Here is a 20,208-nt window from a genome sequence, read left to right on the forward strand (position 1 = left end):
AGGCTTGTTTACACACGTGACGTTGTTTCACTTGCAGCCAATTCGGTGGATTTGATAATTTCGCGTTGGTTTGTATCGTGCTGCCGTGTCCTCGTGTTGAGTTTAATGACTCGTCGTCATGCCGAGGGTCTGCTGCTGTGCCCCGCAGCTTTATGATTAGAATTTTGATGATTGTTATTGTACGTATGATGAACTTCTTTCGTGCCATACATTGCCAACCGTGCTTATTGGAGATGCGGGGGAAGGACAGCGAACTGTTTACCCTGGCAGGCACGCCGCAGCTTCCATATCGCGAGCTAAAAACTTCCGCAGACAAACGCAGGCTAATGCACGTTCGGTGCTTTTGGTGACCCTGGCAAATCCCAGTGCAACAGAAACCTTGTTTTGTACCCATGCCGCACAGTGCTCAAGCTTTGCTAAAAACTCTCCAAGCCCCTCTGGCAAAGTGTTAGACATAGCGCGTGTGTGTGGGTGTGCGTGGGTGTGCGTGGGTGTGTGTGGGCGTGTATGGGTGGGTGTGTGTGTGAGTGTGTGAGAGTGTGTGTGTGGGTGTGTGTGAGTGTGTGTGGGTGTGTGGGTAAACATCGCCACTGGGGAGAGAAGGGGCGTGGTGCTGGCCACCCACCCCCGAGTGTGCCGTGCCGGTCTTCATAGGTGCTATTCTCTAATGCAGGGGTGGGGAACCTTTTTTCTGCCAAGGGCCATTTGGATATCTATAACATCATTCGCGGGCCATACAAAATTATAAAAATTTGCCCGTCATATTTGGTCAAACATTTCATTAACTCACCCATAATGCGATGGCTGGAACTGCTTCTCTTGGCGAGGCGTGTGATGTTAGCTGGTATTGATGATGTTGCTACTCGCAACTGTTTTTCCAGGTTTGCTCCGAGATTTATTGAATTTCGAGTCCCGCCTGCGGTTGCCTTGGCAGGGCCACAACACATGATTTCGCGGGGCCTCTTACGGCCCGCGGGCCGGACGTTCCCCACCCCTGCTCTAACAGGACTTGTCCCAACAGCCTGTTAAGGCTACATGGGGGATCTTTGTCTTTGCATGACTTTTTCCAAACTCGTCTAATTCCAGGACAAGCACTGGCTGATCCAGCAGGCCAAAACGCCGATGTCCAATGACTCCATCAACTTCCTGGACAACGCCTTCAGGAAGAGGTGGGTGGTGGCGTTTCGCGTTCCTCCTCTGCCTGGGCAAGTGCTGTAGCGTCTGTTCTGGTCTGAGAATGGATGATGCCTGAGACCCTGGGGGGCAGAGATTGAAATGGGCTCTTTTGGACCGTGGGCCCAAGTGTGGTGGTGAGATGTTAACTGCCTCGCCTGGTACGCAGGAGGTCGTGGGTTCGATCGCGACCCTGAAGATGCCTGCTGTGTATTGAGTCTGCGTCTGTCTCATCATCATCACGGTGGCTAGGAGATGTTAACTACCTCGCCTGGTGTGCAGGAGGTCGTGGGTTCGATCCCGACCCTGACGCCTGCTACTGTATACTTGGAGTTTGCGTGTCTCTCTCTCCCCGTGGTCGCGTGGATTTTTCTCCGGGTCCTCCGGTTTTTCCTCTCCATATTTAGAATTGAACAACGTGCTTTTAGAGTATTTGGCTGCTATAAATTTCCACGTGATGATGATGATAAACCATTTCGTTGAACTGTCATTAGTGATTGCCAGGTCGCTTCTAGATTAGAGATACACAGCTCAGTAGGCCTTACCTGGTAAAATAAAAAATAGTTTAGTTTTAGTATTTTGTGTTTTTATGAGATAATATTGTTAATATGTATTCATTATTTGACAATACGTATGATGATCATGTGTATAAACGTTGCTGATGCTGCTTTTGACCTCTGGCCGAGCCACCACTGTCCCGTGGTCAGACCCGAGGGCAGAATGTTCTGGTTCAAATCCCGCTTGGGGGAGAGTGGGGAGCAGGCAGGTCATCGCAAATCACAATCCCCTCGGGGGGGGGGGGGGAGGAGGTCAAGAAAACGAGTCCCAAACTCTTTGGTTCTTTCGGTAAAGTCACGTGGGTATAAAATAAAATAAATCACGACGTTTCGATCGCAACACAAGCAAGCAATCATCATCAGGTGGGAAAAGCACTGCAAGCAAACATTTTTGCTGAAGTTTTTTTTTCTTGCTGTGGTTTCCCACCTGATGACGATTGCTTGTGTTGCGATCGAAACGTCGTGATTTATTTTATTTTTATACCCACGTGACTTTACCGAAAGCACAAAAGAGTATGGATTCCTGCAGTCACGAAAGCTTCAAATCGAGATTAAACGAGTCCCACTTTGTCCGGGAAGTCGCCAGCAGTCGTCGAGGTGGAGAGACCAGTCCCCTACCAGAGGAACGTCGAATTTCCAGCGCCGCTCTCGGACACAACTGTCGGCCGAAAGCAGGGGACGCACGGCCCAGAGGACGTCCACCGTGGAGATGGAGCGACGGAGGTTTCGCCTGGACGAGCAAAAATAAATGAGAACCGTCGCAAGGCGGCGTCGGCCTTCATCCCGCGGTGGATTGAGAGCAAAATGTCACAGCGGCGATCGTTTTTCGTCGCGCACGAAGCTCTCCGCGGGGTGGGTGGGCGGGCCGGCCGAGACCAATCGATCCCGGACACCCGGATTGGAACCCAGCCTCTGTGACCTCCCCCCTAATCTCGCCGTGCCGCCACCGCCGCCGCGACCGCAGGTGGCAGACCCTGCTGTCCGTCGATGAGCTCGTGGAGAGACTCGTGAAGAAGCTGTCGTCGCTCAACCTCCTCAACTCCACCTACATCTTCTTCTCCTCTGACAACGGCTACCACTCAGGTGGGCGGGGGGTGGTCACTCAGGTGCGGGGGGAGGGGGTCACTAAGGTGGGGGAGGGGGTCACTAAGGTGGGGGGGAGGGGGTCACTCAGGTGCGGGGGGAGGGGGTCACTAAGGTGGGGGAGGGGGTCACTAAGGTGGGGGAGGGGGTCACTCAGGTGGGGGAGGGGGTCACTCAGGTGGGGGGGAGGGGGGGATCACTAAGGTGGGGGGAGGGGGTCACTCAGGTGGGGGGGAGGGGGGTCACTAAGGTGGGGGAGGGGGTCACTCAGGTGGGGGAGGGGGTCACTCAGGTGGGGGGGAGGGGGGGATCACTCAGGTGGGGGGGAGGGGGGGATCACTAAGGTGGGGGGAGGGGGTCACTCAGGTGGGGGGGAGGGGGGGTCACTAAGGTGGGGGAGGGGGTCACTCAGGTGGGGGGGAGGGGGGGATCACTCAGGTGGGGGGGAGGGGGGGATCACTAAGGTGGGGGGAGGGGGTCACTCAGGTGGGGGGGAGGGGGGGTCACTAAGGTGGGGGAGGGGGTCACTCAGGTGGGGGGGAGGGGGTCACTCAGGTGGGGGCGGGGCGGTGACTCACGTGCGGGGGGAGGGGGGGGTCACTAAGGTGGGGGGGAGGGGGGGTCACTAAGGTGGGGGAGGGGGTCACTCAGGTGGGGGCGGGGCGGTGACTCACATGCGGGGGGAGGGGGGGGGTCACTAAGGTGGGGGAGGGGGTCACTCAGGTGGGGGGGAGGGGGTCACTCAGGTGGGGGCGGGGGTGGTGACTCACATGCGGGGGGAGGGGAGGGGGGGTCACTCAGGTGGGGGGGGGGTCACTCACGAGAGCCCTCCCTCCCCCCCTCGCTTGTCTCCGACAAATGCAATGCGCCGGTTCCTACCAGTATAAATGTGTGACATCATATCGTACGTGAGAGTCGTTGGTGAACAATCACGTGTGAATCTGCCAACATGAAATAACTACGGTCAAATGTAAATCCATGCGATGGCCTCGAACGATATGAGACCTTTCTAAAGTCACCGGTCGTTCACAATGCGGTCTCCGAGGGTAACCAGCGAGCGTGAACGAATGACGTCACGCGTGCAGAGCGTCCGCTGAATTCGTTTTTGTTTCGCTTGCAGTTACTTAGCAAGTTTGCCGGAGTGGCACCCACGCCACTGTGATCGACTAACCACCACCCCACCCCCCCCCCCCCCCAGGGCAATTCTCGCTGCCCAACGACAAGCGGCAGCTGTACGAGTTCGACATCCGCGTGCCCATGCTTGTGCGCGGGCCGGGAATCAAGGCCAAGCAGATCCTGCGGGTGAGCGACGCTCGGGTTCAAAAGGTCGGGGGGGTGGGTGGGGGGACGGTGTGCTCATTCCTGCGTCCCCTTTACAGCGCCGAGCCGCTGGCGGATATTCCACTTTCTTGTGGCAGGGGTGAGCGAGACAAAACTCAACGTAAACAATTTTGTATTTTATTTATAAACGACCTGGTCACAAATGATAGCTCAACGAAAAGTGGCTCATCACGTGGAAATGTCTAGCAGCCAAATACTCAAATGTGGAGTGAACAACCGGAAGACCCGGAGAGAAATCCACGCGACCACGGTGAGAGAGAGAGAGACACGCAAACTCCAAATATACAGCAGCAGGCATCGGGGTCGGGATCGAACCCACGGAACCAAAGAGTATGGATCCTTGCAGTCACGAAAACTTCAAATCTAGAATGAACAAAAAAAACTAAAATGGTCCTCATTTTACCGACACTGCGCAAGGCTGATGGGCTGAGTCAACGGCCAACCAGGATTTAGACCTCGCAGCCCCCGCTCCGATTGCGAGCCGCTACTGGCCAATTATTACCACGCAAGTAGCCCCCTACAAAGTAGTCCCTACTCTGGTAGTCCCCTTACATGCGAACAAAAACCTGAGCGGTGGCGCAGCGGTTAGGGAACTGCGCTTTGAACCCGGCAACGCGAGTTCGCGGCGGCGAATATTCGAACCGGTCCTGGGCCTCCCCTAGGTTGACCCGGCGTTAAATAAGCACCTCGGAGTGCCTTGCGTGGTGGAGATGTTAAAAATAAATACTTCCGTGTTTATAGTTTTAGTTGAAACTTGACCTGACTCTGGGTTGCACCTTCGCAGGCTCCCGTGATGAACATCGACCTGGGGCCCACCTTCCTGGAGCTGGCCGGAGTGAGCGTCTCCCAGACGCGGATGGACGGCATGTCCATGGTGCCTCTGCTGGTGAGCGACGGCGGGAGGGCGCGGACGAAATGTTAACTACCTCGCCTGGTACACAGGAGGTCGTGGGTTCCATTCCGACCCTGACGCCTGCCTATATTTGGAGTATGTGTGTCTCTCTCTCATCATCATCACGGTGGCGAGGAGATGTTAACTACCTCGCCTGGTATGCAGGAGGTCATGGGTTCGATCCCAACCCTGACGCCTGCTGCTGTATATTTGGAGTCTGCGTGTGTCTCTCTCATCATCATCACGGTGGCTAGGAGATGTTAACTACCTCGCCTGGTATACAGGTCGTGGGTTCGATCCCAACCCTGACACCTGCTGCTGTATATTTGGAGTCTGCGTGTGTCTCTCTCATCATCATCACGGTGGCTAGGAGATGTTAACTACCTCGCCTGGTATACAGGAGGTCGTGGGTTCCATCCCGACCCTGGCGCCTGCTGCTGTATATTTGGAGTCTGCGTGTGTCTCTCTCCCCGTGGTCGCGTGGATTTGTCTCCGGGTCCTCCGGGTCTTTTTCCTCCACATTTTAGAAAGTGCATCCAGACTATTTGACTGCTCTAGATTTCCACCTGATGATGATGAGCCCACTTCGCTGAGCTATCATTTGTGATCGCCAGGTCGCTTCTGAGAAAGAGCTATCACAGGTCAGTGCGGCCTTACCTGGGAAAATATAAATAGTCAAAAAAATAGTGAGTTTTAGTTTAAACGTCGGCGTTCCCTGCCGACCCAGGAAGTGTCATTTATCACCAAGGTGCTGTGAGGTCTGTTGCGTCGTTCGTGCAAAACTGCATCTCACATCGCTGTGGAAGATAGAAAAGCAACAGAATAAACCAAGGACATCGCACCTGGCAAGACACAGAAGCCGCGTGGCACAGCCAAACCACGGTCAATCAATTAAAGTTCTGAGGTCAACAAATAAATGTTTTAAATGGGACTTAAATAGTGGAAGGGACTTAATTGGACACATATATTACTTAATAATAATACAATTATCATATCATTATTATAAGTGAGGTCTCAAAACACTCCTAAATCATTATACGGCAACTGTTTAATTAAAAAAAATAGTTCCGCACCTCCGATTAGCGCGGTTGGCTACGTACGGTGCGAAAGAAGTTCAACACAAATACTACACTATACACTCCACTATAGACTACTATATACTATACTACACACACTACGTTATACAATACACTATACACTACACCACTATACTAAATTGGTAACTTATTTTTTTAAAACTTCTTTTTTGTGTTTAGTTTCTTGTCCTTCCCCCGCGCCTCCGATTAGCGAGGTTGGCTACGTACGATGCGAAAGAAGTTCAAAATTCATACATACACCATACATGATACATGTGTCGTTATAATCACTGCTGAGTTGTAAATAGGCCTCAATCATTACACGGTCATTGTTTAATCATGAATCCATTGCAAGTTATGAACGTATCGTTGCGACCGCTGCTACTGCTGCTGCCGCTGCCGCTACTGCTGCTGCTGTTGCTGCTGCTGTTGCTGCTGCTACTGCTGCTGCTGCTGTTGCTGCTGCTACTGCTGCTGTTGCTGCTACTGCTGCTGCCGCTGCTGCTACCACTGCCGCTGCTGCTGCCGCTGCTGCTGCCGCTGCTGCTGCTACCATTGCTGCTGCTGCTGCCGCTGCCGCCGCTACTGCTGCTGCTGCTGCCGCTGCCGCCGCTACTGCTGCTGCTGCTGCCGCTGCTGTTGCCGCTGCTGCTGCTGCTACTGCTGCTGCTACTGCGTGCAAACTCTGTGCAGCACCCCGTGGACAAGGCAGCGGTGGTGCCAGCGTGGCGCTCGGACTTCCTGGTGGAGTACCAGGGGGAGGGACACGAGGCCGACCCGGCCTGCCCCAAGCTGGGCCCAGGAGTCGCGGTAAACACCGCCCCCCACGCCCCCCCCACCCACGCCCCCCCACACCCTACCGCCCCCCCACCCCCACGCCCCCCCACACCCTACCGCATCCCCCCCCCCCCCACTCCGCTACCGTGGGTGACGCGCCGCCGAGGGATGAGCGTCAACATCGCCTCTCGGGAGGCCGGGCGGCCGGGCGTGGTGCCGGCCACCCACCTCCTCGTGCGTCGTGGGCGGCCTTCGGAGGTGCTGCTCGCTAACGGCACTTGCCCCAAAAGTCTTGAGGATACACGGGGGGGGGGGGGGAGATCTTTGTGGCACCACGGTGGCTAGGAGATGTTAACTACCTCGCCTGGTGTACAGGAGGTCGTGGGTTCGATCCCGACCCTGAAGATGCCTGCTGTGTATTGAGTCTGCGTCTGTCTCATCATCATCACGGTGGCTGGGAGATGTTAACTACCTTGCCTGGTGTACAGGAGGTCGTGGGTTCGATCCCGACCCTGAAGATGCCTGCTGTGCATTGAGTCTGCGTCTGTCTCATCATCATCACGGTGGCTGGGAGATGTTAACTACCTCGCCTGGTGTACAGGAGGTCGTGGGTTCGATCCCGACCCTGAAGATGCCAGCTGTGTATTGAGTCTGCGTCTGTCTCATCATCATCACGGTGGCTGGGAGATGTTAACTACCTCGCCTGGTGTACAGGAGGTCGTGGGTTCGATCCCGACCCTGAAGATGCCTGCTGTGTATTGAGTCTGCGTCTGTCTCATCATCATCACGGTGGCTTGGAGATGTTAACTACCTCGCCTGGTGTACAGGAGGTCGTGGGTTCAACAACAACAGCAGCTGCAACAACAACAGCAGCTGCAACAACAACAGCAGCTACAACAACAACAGCAGCTGCAGCAACAACAACAGCAGCTGCAGCAACAACAACAGCAGCTGCAGCAACAACAACAGCAGCTGCAACAACAGCAGCTGCAACAACAACAACAGCAGCTGCAACAACAACAACAGCAGCTGCAACAACAACAACAGCAGCTGCAACAACAATAACAGCAGCTGCAACAACAACAACAGCAGCTGCAACAACAACAACAGCAGCTGCAACAACAACAACAGCAGCTGCAACAACAACAGCAGCTGCAACAACAACAGCAGCTGCAACAACAACAGCAGCTGCAACAACAACAGCAGCAGCAACAACAACAGCAGCTGCAACAACAGCAGCTGCAACAACAGCAGCTGCAACAACAACAGCAGCTGCAACAACAACAGCAGCTGCAACAACAACAGCAGCTGCAACAACAACAGCAGCTGCAACAACAACAGCAGCTGCAACAACAACAGCAGCAGCAACAACAACAGCAGCTGCAACAACAGCAGCTGCAACAACAACAGCAGCTGCAACAACAACAGCAGCTGCAACAACAACAGCAGCTGCAACAACAACAGCAGCTGCAACAACAACAGCAGCTGCAACAACAACAGCAGCTGCAACAACAACATCAGCTGCAACAACAACAGCAGCTGCAACAACAACAGCAGCTGCAACAACAACAGCAGCTGCAACAACAACAGCAGCAGCAACAACAACAGCAGCTGCAACAACAGCAGCTGCAACAACAACAGCAGCTGCAACAACAACAGCAGCTGCAACAACAACAGCAGCTGCAACAACAACAGCAGCTGCAACAACAACATCAGCTGCAACAACAACAGCAGCTGCAACAACAACAGCAGCTGCAACAACAACAGCAGCTGCAACAACAACAGCAGCTGCAACAACAACAGCAGCAAGATGGCGGCGGCGTGTGCGGCCGTGTGTGCGTTGTGCTGCATGGGTGTGGGCTGTGCGTGAGAGTGGGTGAGGGTGAGCTGCGTGTGAGTGAGCTGTGTGTGTGTTTAAATTTAGTGTTTTAAAGATGTCAATTCACCTGCTGTGTATCTTACTACTGTCCCTCCCGGCCATATCTAGTGCCACACTCAACTCTACAAACGGCTACCCGCGTTACTTCGCGTCAATACTTATTGCTAAATGTGCCACTACACCTGCTAATGAAACAACTTATAGACACTTCTACACTCCATCATTGTATCCTTTTAAACCCTATCTTTGTCCCATTACTTCACCAGCACTCCTTCCAAACTTCATTCTGCTCTTAAAAATAACACCATCTGTGAGCTGCTGCTATTCGTCCAAGGTTCGTCGCTCTTCATCCTTTCACAGAAAATACCTGTGCAAACTATTAATTCTACTTTTCTTATTTCTGGGTGGTATTGAGCTTCATCCTGGCCCAAATGTAAAGAACTCATATAATTCTGTAGATTTTTCTGGCAGAAAAGGTGTTGGTGTTCTACATGTCAACATCAGAGGGCTTTTGATTAAATTAAGTCAACTAAAACTAGAAGTAGCAAATCTTGACCCGGACATATTTTGCCTAACAGAAACATTTCTCACTCCTGCCGTCAATGACTTGCAGATTACGATTGACAACTACAACCTTTTTCGGCTTGACCGAGGATCTAAAGGAGGTGGAATTGCCATCTATGTTCGTAATACTATTGCATGTTCACCAGCTCACTCCTTGTTTAAAAAATGTTGCTTTGAAGGTCTGGCTCTCAGAATAACTCTCCCTAATAATCAACACATATTGGTAGTGTGCTGCTATAGACCGCCTAGTGGTAAGGATGTTGAAGCTGCATCTGCACTGAGAGAGCTTCTTGGGGGCCTCCCTAAAGGTGAAATAGTTTTAGTGGGTGATCTAAATTGGAATTGGCTAAACCCGCCGGCCGTGGCCACAAATTTTGCAGATGAATTTAACCTGTTTCAATTAATAAATGTCCCCACAAGACCCAACCTAAAAAATCCGGGACAGTCATCTCTGCTTGACGTCCTATTGACAAATGCCCCTCACAATTTCGCACTGACTGGTGTTCTAGGTAATAACCTTAGTGATCACTCCTTCATTTTTGGGGTGAGATCATCAGCCAGACACAAAGCCCCCCCTAAATTGGTTGAGAAGCACTCCATGAGACACTTCAGCATACAGGCATTTACTAATGATGTGCTTCACTCGGATATTGACAAGGTCTGTGATATTCCAAACCTGACTACGGCTTGGGAGACCTTCAGGTACACGTTTCTACAAATTCTTAACAAACATGCTCCGTTGGTTAAATTTAAAACTAAAGGCAATCGTCCACCATGGTTTGATCCTTTGATTACAAAACTCATGAAAACTAGAGACAAGGCTTGGGCATGTGCTCAGAAAAGTAATTTGGTTAATGACTGGCTAGAATACAGGATTTTAAGGAATAGATGCGTCAAAAAAATACGGCATGCAAAAAATGACTACTTCTCTTCTACTCTCCTTGAATCTCATGGAAATGCCAGGATTTTCTGGAAAACAATCAAATGTATCGAAAAAGCATCCAAAACAGATCATCTGCCCGTTCAGCTTAACCGAAATGGGGAATATTTTTCAGATCCCCAAAAAATAGTTGACAATTTTAACCTTCATTTTTCTGAAGCTGGTACCCTATTTGATAATCTATTGGGAGTCACCCCTGCTCATGCAAATTCCTACACCCCTATCCAAACATTAAGCGAATTTAGTTTTCAGCCAATCCACGAAAGTAATGTTTTGAAACAACTGTCCTTCCTCAAAGGGTCCTCCTCTACCGGAGCAGATAGTATTCCCGTCTTTGCTCTACTAAGTGTTGGTCACCTAATATACAAACCTATAGCCCATATTTTCAACCTGTCCATCAAAGAAGCATCAGTTCCTCTAGAATGGAAACATTCCTATGTTCGTCCACTTCACAAAGGGGGCCCTAAAGATGATCCAAATAACTACCGACCTATCTCAATTTTGTCCCCGTTGATGAAAATTTTTGAAAAATTATTGAACTACCAAATTATCAGTTTCCTGTCCGCCAACAATCTATTACATCTAAAACAATCTGGGTTCCGAAAAAAATACAGCACCACATCTGCTGCATTAGACTCTATGAATCACATTTATAGTAGCCTTGATAATAAGCAGTACTGCGCCTGTCTTTTTCTTGACTTGTCCAAAGCTTTTGATACAGTAGACCACAACATCCTGCTTAGTAAAATAAGTTGCCTCGGTTTTTCCGAAAACACAGTAAAATGGTTAAAAAATTACCTCTTTTCTCGCACCCAAACTGTATTCACAGATGGTTGGAGGTCAAACAGTGTTAAGATAACAAAAGGGGTTCCACAGGGTTCCATTCTCGGCCCCCTCTTGTTCTCTCTTTATGTAAATGACTTGGGCACTGAACTGGATTATTCCAGGGTAAATCTTTTTGCAGATGACACGGTACTAATTACTGCTGGCCGCTCTCCGGATGACGTGATTGCTAAGCTCCAGAGTGATTTCAACAAACTACAACATCAGCTAGTTGCTCTTAAACTAGTCCTAAATCCTGCCAAAACCAAGGTGCTATGCTTCTCACCAGGACTAAAGCGGGAAGTTATTTTCCCCAAATTACATTCCTTAAATAATGATCAAATAGAGCAAGTTAAGATCTATAAGTATCTTGGGATCATCCTGGATTCAAAACTGAATTTTGAAGATCACATTGATTATATTGGGAAAAAGACAAAAATTAAAATTGGTTTTCTATATCGACACAAGCACTGCTTCCCCCCTATGTTCCGTTTGGAATTGATTAAAGCTACCATACTGCCTCTACTTGATTACTGTGACATTGTTTATAAATCAGCCCCAAGTACTGTACTGAAGAAGCTTGACTCAATGTATCACTCGGCCTTAAGATTTGCATTGAACTGCCCATATAGGACTCACCACTGTGACCTCTACATTGGGTCAAACTTAACATCTCTGAATGTTCGACGGCTTGTGCACCAGATCTTATTTATTCATGATGTACTTGCAAAAGAATCTGCAGATTACCTGCTGGATCTCATCTCTGTTTCAAAGAACAAATTTGACCTAAGGTCTACACTCATTTACCAGCTTAATATTCCCTATTGCCGTACATATACTGGAGGAAGGGCCTTTGCTATTGATGCCCCCAGGGTCTGGAATGCTGTTGCCAATAAATTGAAACTTGAGTCACTACCTATGAGATCTTCACTCAAAACTGCTCTAGAGGAGTTGTACACCCCTAGCTGCCAGTGCTATTCAGTGACCTAAAATAAAATGTTTCGCTCCGGATGATCGCTGCAAAGTATGACCTGTGTTTTGATTTAGTGTGCTGATCTTAAAGGTGGAGTGACTCATGCAGCCAGCTATGGCTGCAGGGTTTTGGTAGTACATGTTGTTTATGCCATTTATTGTGAAAATTCTGTCACAGTTCCTATGATTGCTTTTTCATTGCTTTCATGGCTTTATTTTGGTGATTTCGAAAAGTGTATTGGTTTAGCCATGTTTGTTTGTTGTAGTACAGAGTTAGACTGATGGCCTTAATCTAAGCTGTCTTGTGGTTGTTGTTGTTGTTGTTGTTTGACTTGCATCCCACTGGGATTTTTGCACACAGCGTTGGTGTACGGTGTTTTTTCTGCAATATTTTGCTGTCTTTTCTTGGATTTTCTGTTTGCACTTAGTCACATATTCACTTTAAGATGTTTTTTTGTTCATGTTTTTGTTTTTTGTTTGTTGCGGTTGCACCCGATTCAAGAGCTGAATGGCTCACAGGGCTATACCTAATAAATGAACTTGAACTTGATTCCGACGCTGATGCCTGCTGCTGTGTATTTGTATTTTGCGTGTCTCTCTCCCCGTGGTCGCGTGGATTTTTCTCCGGCTCCTCTGGTTTTCCCCTCCACATTTAGAATCAACATCACACGTTTGGAATATTTGGCTGCTAAACATTTCCACGTGCAAGGCCGCTTCGTTGAGCTATCATTTGTGACCCGGTCGCTTATGAAAAAGCGCTACATAGCTCAGTGGGGCCTTACCTGGTAAAACAAATCTAGTTGAGTTTACTCCTTGGTTCTTTCGGTAAAGTCACGTAGAAAGAAAATAAATTAAATTATAGAATGCGACATTTTGATTGCAACACAAGCAATCGTCATCAGGTACAAAACAAACCTAGTAAACTTCGAAATACAATACAATACAACACAGAGAGTCGGCTAGCACAACAGTCAACACTCTACGTGACTCTACCGATAGAAGCAAAGAGTAATTACTGCAGTCACAAAAGCTTCAAATCGAGTTGAGTTTCGCTTCATTCCCTCCGTGTAGCCTTTAACGGACTGTTTATTGCGACTCGCTACTCTACGGGACGTCTGGCAAAACACATTACCGAGCCAAAATAAAAACGGCGTGTTCGCACGCGGTGCCGCCCTGTGTGCAGGAGTGCTTCCCCGACTGCGTGTGCGAGGACGCGTTCAACAACACGTACGCCTGCGTCCGCACGCTCTCCGGCACCGTCGACCTTCAGTACTGCGAGTTTGCCGACACCCAGGTGTGTAGGGGGGGTTAGTATCGGGTATCGGGTAGGGTACGGGTATCGGGTAGGGTACGGGTATCGGGTAGGGTACGGGTATCGGGTAGGGTATCGGGTAGGGTATCGGGTAGGGTAGCCGGGTATCGGGTAGGGTACGGGTATCGGGTAGGGTAGCCGGGCATCGAGTAGGGTACGGGTATCGGGTAGGGTAGCCGGGTATCGGGTAGGGTAGTCGGGTATCGGGTAGGGTACGGGTATCGGGTAGGGTACGGGTATCGGGTAGGGTACGGGTATCGGGTAGCCGGGTATCGGGTAGGGTACGGGTATCGGGTAGGGTAGCCGGGTATCGGGTAGGGTACGGGTATCGGGTAGGGTACGGGTATCGGGTAGGGTAGCCGGGTATCGGGTAGGGTACGGGTATCGGGTAGGGTAGCCGGGTATCGGGTAGGGTACGGGTATCGGGTAGGGTAGCCGGGTATCGGGTAGGGTAGCCGGGTATCGGGTAGGGTACGGGTATCGGGTAGGGTAGCCGGGTATCGGGTAGGGTAGCCGGGTATCGGGTAGGGTACGGGTATCGGGTAGGGTACGGGTATCGGGTAGGGTACGGGTATTGGGTAGGGTACGGGTATCGGGTAGGGTATCGGGTAGGGTAGCCGGGTATCGGGTACGGGTATCGGGTAGGGTACGGGTATCGGGTAGGGTACGGGTATCGGGTAGGGTATCGGGTAGGGTAGCCGGGTATCGGGTAGGGTACGGGTATCGGGTAGGGTAGCCGGGTATCGGGTAGGGTACGGGTATCGGGTAGGGTAGCCGGGTATCGGGTAGGGTAGCCAGGTATCGGGTAGGGTACGGGTATCGGGTAGGGTACGGGTATCGGGTAGCCGGGTAGGGTACGGGTATCGGGTAGGGTAGCCGGGTATCGGGTAGGGTAGCCGGGTATCGGGTAGGGTACGGGTATCGGGTAGGGTAGCCGGGTATCGGGTAGGGTACGGGTATCGGGTAGGGTAGCCGGGTATCGGGTAGGGTACGGGTATCGGGTAGGGTACGGGTATCGGGTAGGGTAGCCGGGTATCGGGTAGGGTAGCCGGATATCGGGTAGGGTACGGGTATCGGGTAGGGTACGGGTTTCGGGTAGGGTAGCCGGGTATCGGGTAGGGTAGCCGGATATCGGGTAGGGTTTCCGGGTATCGGGTAGGGTACGGGTATCGGGTAGGGTAGCCGGGTATCGGGTAGGGTAGCCGGGTATCGGGTAGGGTAGCCGGATATCGGGTAGGGTTTCCGGGTATCGGGTAGGGTACGGGTATCGGGTAGGGTAGCCGGGTATCGGGTAGGGTAGCCGGGTATCGGGTAGGGTACGGGTATCGGGTACCCGGTTGCGACCTCTGCCTGGCGGAGCCGGCCACCCACCTCCGTCGTGTGCCGTGGCGGCCTTCACGGTTTGCTCGCTCGTGGCGCTCGCCCCCGAAGTGTGCCGAGGCTCTGCGGCGTGGCGGGGGTCTCTGTCTCTGCAGGCCACGGTGGAGCTGTACAACGTGACCGCCGACGCGCACCAGCTGACCAACATCGTGAAGGCCGTGGACCCCAACCTGCTGGTCTCCATGAACCAGCGCCTCATGGCGCTGCAGTCGTGCGTCGGCGCGGCGTGCCGCAAGCCGGCGAGCGAGGCCCTCGGCCCGGTGAGAGGGACGCTCCGTCACCATTTGTTTGTTTTCATCGTCATTGTAGTTTTAGTTTTTTATAGGAGCTCGATACAGAGCACGAACCGCGACGTAGGGGGGGGGAGGTTATGGGAACTCCGCGGACCCTTCCCCTGCCGTCCATGCTGTCGGCTCCCTGCTCCCGTTAAACTCCAGGCAGCCTCAATGCCTCTGCCGCTGTCTTTAAAAAGCAAGATTCAATGTTGCCCGCTGCTGCTGCTTGCACAGCATCACGAGATGCGATCGCATTTGAGACGCCGTATGGATCTCCGTCATAACTGTGCTGTAACGTGTGTTTACTGTGCATGTGTGTGTGTGTTTAGTGTGTGCATGTGCGTGTGTGTTTACTGTGTGTGTGTGCGTGTGTGCGTGTGTGTGTGTTTACTGTGTGTGTGTGTGTGTTTACTGTGTGTGTGTGTTTACTGTGTGTGTGTGTGTTTACTGTGCGTGTGTGTGCGTGTGTGTTTACTGTGTGTGCGTGTGTGTGTGTGTGTGCGTGTGCATGTGTGTGTGCGTGTGTGTGTGTGTGTTTACTGTGTGCGTGTGCATGTGTGTGTGTGTGCGTGTGTGTGTTTACTGTGTGTGTGTGTGTGTGTTTACTGTGTGTGTTTACTGTGTGTGTGTGTGCGTGTGTGTTTACTGTGTGTGTTTACTGTGTGTGTGTTTACTGTGTGTGTGTTTACTGTGTGTGTGTGCGTGTGTGTGTGTTTACTGTGTGTGTTTACTGGATGTGTGTTTACTGGATGTGTGTTTACTGTGTGTGTGTTTACTGTGTGTGTTTACTGGGTGTGTGTTTACTGGATGTGTGTTTACTGGATGTGTGTTTACTGTGTGTGTGTTTACTGTGTGTGCGTGTGTGTGTGTGTGTTGGCGACAGCTGTAAACACCGAGGTCACCGCAGCGTGGACGGACGGGAGGAGGCGATCTACGTTTCTTAAACACCTTCAACTAAAGACGACGGGGGAGACGACGAGTGAACGAACGCGACCCTCGGCGCGCCGCGGTGGATATGAGATGTTAACTACCTCGCCTGGTGTACAGGAGGTCGTGGGTTCGATCGCAACCCTGACGCCTGCTGTACATTTGGAGTTTGCTTGTCTCTCTCCCCGTGGTCGCGTGGATTTTTCTCCAGGACCTCCGTTTTTTTCCCTCCACAATTAGAATCAACATCAGACGGTTCAGATTATTTGGCTGGCTATAAATTTCCACGTGATGATGATGATGATAAGAAGCCGCTCCGTTGAGCTATCATTTGTGATAGCGACGTGGGCTCCGAAGAAGAGCTACGCAGCTCAGCGTGGCCTTTCCCGGTAATTGAACATGTTTAGTTTAGTTTAGCAAAAAGCACCGTCCACAACCCGTGAAGGTCGTCACGCGGACAGCAGGGATTTTCTCGCACTTTCGTCGAAACCAGGGTCGCTACCGTCGTGACGCGCGTCCGTGACGATCCGCAAAAGGGAACGTGTCCCGTCTCCACGCGCGCGAGGCTTCGTGCGTGTGGCGACAACGTGCGGTGCTCGCAGAGGCTCGGACCGCACATTGGGGACCGGCAATTAGACATTTTACGTAACGTTTTGGGGTGTTGGCGGGGCTGGGGAAACATCTGCTACCCATAACGTAGATTCCTGCCACGGCGCCATGAGGCTCCCATTAAAGCAACGCGGTGGTTTCAAAATCCGCACGCCCCTTTTTAACGAGCACATCTCATTCCAGGGGCACCACGGTGGCCAGGAGATGTTAACTCCCTCGCCTGGTATACAGGAGGTCGTGGATTCGATCCCGACACTGACGCCTGCTGCTGTATATTTGGAGTTTGAGTCTCTCTCTCCCATCATCATCACGGTGGCTAGGAGATGTTAACTCCCTCGCATGGTGTACAGGAGGTCCGTGGGTTTTATCCCAACCCTGATGCCTGCTGTATATTTGGAGTCTGCGTGTCTCTCTCATCATCATCATCACGGTGGCTAGGAGATGTTAACTACCTCGCCTGGTGTACAGGAGGTCCGTGGGTTTTATCCCAACCCTGACGCCTGCTGTATATTTGGAGTCTGCGTGTCCCTCTCTCCCCGTGATCGTGTGGATTTTTCTCTGGGTCCTCCAGTTTTTCCCCCCTCCACATTTAGAATCGACGTCATGCGTTCAGAATGTTTGGCTGCTGTTCATTTTTACGTGATGGTCAGCCCACACTCCGTTGAGCTATCATTTGTGAAACAATTAGCTACATTGCAACTCAGTGGGCCTCGCCTGGTAAGAGAAAGCCATCCCCCGCTCGGCCGACACTGGGCTAGTTTGTGGGCTGCCATGGCAGTTTCTACCTTTACTCATCCAGTGTCGCCTAACCCTCAGCATCCGCCAAGCCCTCTGGTTCATTCCACTCGCCGTGCGGCTGATGCAGATGCAGAGCAGCAACTGCAATGTCACATTCAGGTGCGTGAAGCCAGGCAACCGCGCTAAGAGCGGCGGAGTGGACCATCGTCTAGATTTGAAACGTTCGTGACTGCAGGGATTCATATTCTTAGGTTTTTTCGGTAAAGTCACGTAGGTAAAAATTTTAAATTAATATTTTATTTTACTTTTATTAATTTTAATTTTTTACCTACGTGACTTTACCGAAAAAACCTAAGAATATGGACCATAGTCGCCGCCGCGATGTCCGCTTCCTCTGTGCGGCTCGGGCATTGCGTCGTCGTACGTTGCACGGGGTCTGTGAACCCTGTTGATAATTGAAAGAATGTGGGATTGTTTACCTCCGGGAGTGGGGCGCGCGGCATGGGAGCGAGTTCACAGAGCTCACGTGGCTCTTGAAGCTTCGTTGCGAGAAACGAGCCAGCGCTGGCCCCTTCAAGGACGTGGCCCAGTGCGCGGGGCTTGGCACGAGCCCTGCGGTGGAAACGCAGGGTCACCGACCGCCGCGCTCGCACCGACAATCGGGAACAATCCCCACCCGGAGCTCCTCGTGGCCTCGTTTAACGAGGGTGCGGCGACGCTGAAAGAGCCGCGGTCATCGGCCGGACCTTGCAGGGTGACGGTGATGGACCTCGGTCTCGTGGTTTATTGTTTTCAGCCGTGGGCACGAAAAAAAAGGATTATCGGTACCCACCATATGTGGCGAATGCTCTCCGTGATTTTCTTGATGCATTTTATCTGTACGATGGCAAGACCAGCGTGGTAGCTTTGTATGAGATGAATGCCGTTTAAAGAGCTTGCGTGGTACGTTTGACGGAGAATATAGCATCGTTTTGGCAGAATAAGGAAGAAAATGAGACGGTACATCTGCGAAGCTTTCTGCACGTGGTGGAAGCTCACGGCATGTGCCACCTCACGATGTTGGTACCGACCACCGAGACTCCCGTGGCTCACGGGGCACAAAAAAACTAAAATGCTGCCCGGTGGCGGACGTTGCGCAACGTCGAGACTTCGACTCCCGCCAGGCCCAACCGCTCGTCATCGTCATCATCGTCGTCGTCATCATCGTCGTCGCCATCATCGTCGCTGTTGTCATCGTCGTCATCATCGTCATCATCATCGTCGTTGCCGTCGTCACCGTCGTCGTCATCGTCGCCGTCATCACCGTCGTCGTCATCGTCGCCGTCATCACCGTCGTCATCATCGTCGCCATCGTCGTCATCGTCATCATCATCGCCGTCGTCACACGTCCAGTTGTGTGCAGCGCGTTCGACCGGCACGCGCTGCGCCCACTGCGAGCCTGATCCGGCTGCCGGTCGTGGTGGAGTTGTTGTGCCCGAGTTGTTGTTGTTGTGTTTACTCGCGTGGAGGTTTGCGTTTGATGGTTTTTGCGGGGGGGGGGGGGGGGTTGTGGGGCGAGGTGCGTTTCCGCAGATTTTTCCGATGGCAAAATGTGAATGTTCGTCCGTGACGCTGTGGTGCCTTACCTTGGGGGGAAGCGCGAAACGTCAGGGACGACGCCCTTGGGGGGGTTTGTTTTTTTTGGGCGTCGATCGCACGCGCGCGCGCGCCGTTTTTCGCGGAGATTGACCTCCGCCAACCGGCCAATCGGCTCTCCGACGGGCAAATAATAGCGACGGAATCACCGCCTCACGCTCGGCATGGGACGCTCCACCGGCGTTTCCTCTCGAGGGTTGGCGATGACTTTGTTGGGCCCTGGCTTCTTTTTGTCTCTCTCTCTTCTGCCGACGCGATTCATCTCGGCGGACCGATGTGAACGCGCGTGTCGGGCTGGGTGGGTGGGTGGGGGGCTGGGTGGGTGGGAGGCTGGGGGGCTGGGTGGTCCACATGCCGCTAGCCCAGCGGTGGGCAACCTGTGGATCCGGAGCTGCGTCTCGGCTCTTCGAGGGCTGCTTGGCGGAGTGATTTAATGAAGAACCACCCAGTCACGAAATCTCTCAGTCACGATGTAACCACCACACCGCCTCCTCGTATTCGCCGCACACAGTGCGTTGTTGTGGCCCTTGGAATATTGAGGGTTTTTTTTTACACGGAATTTTTTTTTAAATGCCTCCTTCTTCTTCTTGGTTCTTTCGGTAAAGTCACGTAGAATGGAAATAATTAAATAATACAAATTTAACATAATGAAAATAAAACAATACAATTATTCTCACGACGTTTCGGCCACAACGCAAGCAGCCGTCCTCAGGTGAAGAACAGGTCTGTCGGAAAGACAGCGTCTGTCTTTCACAGCGTCTGTCTTTCCGACAGACCTGTTCTCCACCTGAGGACGGCTGCTTGCGTTGTGGCCGAAACGTCGTGAGAATTATTTTATAATGTTTTATTATTTCCATTCTACGTGACTTTCCCGAAAGAACCAAGAAGATGAATCCCTGCAGTCACGAAAGCTTTAAATCGAAATTTTGTTAATTTATTTTTATTATTTTATTATTTCCATTCCACGTGACTTTCCCGAAAGAACCAAGAAGATGAATCCCTGCAGTCACGAAAGCTTTCAATCGTAATTTTATTAATTTATTTTTATTATTTTATTATTTCCATTCTACGTGACTTTCCCGAAAGAACCAAGAAGATGAATCCCTGCAGTCACGAAAGCTTTAAATCGAAAAATGCCTCCTCCTTGTTACTTCGTTTGCGCGACCGCTGTTTGCGCCAACACCAATGAAGACGCTGACCCCCCCCCCTGCCAAGGCTAACGCAGTGAGACACTCCACCCAGCGCGACGCCGCTGC

General features: G+C 51.7%; 1 protein-coding gene across 1 annotated transcript in view; it reads left to right on the top strand.

Annotated features, from left to right (window-relative positions):
* Positions 1-16,503, top strand: part of LOC144731804 (N-acetylglucosamine-6-sulfatase-like) — a 28,586-nt gene extending 12,083 nt beyond the window's left edge. Inside the window, exons 7-14 of the mRNA XM_078613052.1 lie at positions 1,087-1,169; positions 2,695-2,813; positions 4,012-4,115; positions 4,939-5,040; positions 6,816-6,932; positions 13,260-13,370; positions 14,864-15,028; positions 15,927-16,503. Of these exons, the coding sequence (XP_078469178.1) occupies positions 1,087-1,169; positions 2,695-2,813; positions 4,012-4,115; positions 4,939-5,040; positions 6,816-6,932; positions 13,260-13,370; positions 14,864-15,028; positions 15,927-15,932 (807 nt within the window). The 3' untranslated portion in view covers positions 15,933-16,503. The remainder of the gene's footprint in view (positions 1-1,086; positions 1,170-2,694; positions 2,814-4,011; positions 4,116-4,938; positions 5,041-6,815; positions 6,933-13,259; positions 13,371-14,863; positions 15,029-15,926) is intronic.
* Positions 16,504-20,208: the final 3,705 nt, after the last annotated feature.

Source organism: Lampetra planeri, chromosome 40 (genome assembly GCF_965212315.1).
Source record: "Lampetra planeri chromosome 40, kcLamPlan1.2.h2, whole genome shotgun sequence".
Classification (NCBI taxonomy): domain Eukaryota; kingdom Metazoa; phylum Chordata; class Hyperoartia; order Petromyzontiformes; family Petromyzontidae; genus Lampetra; species Lampetra planeri.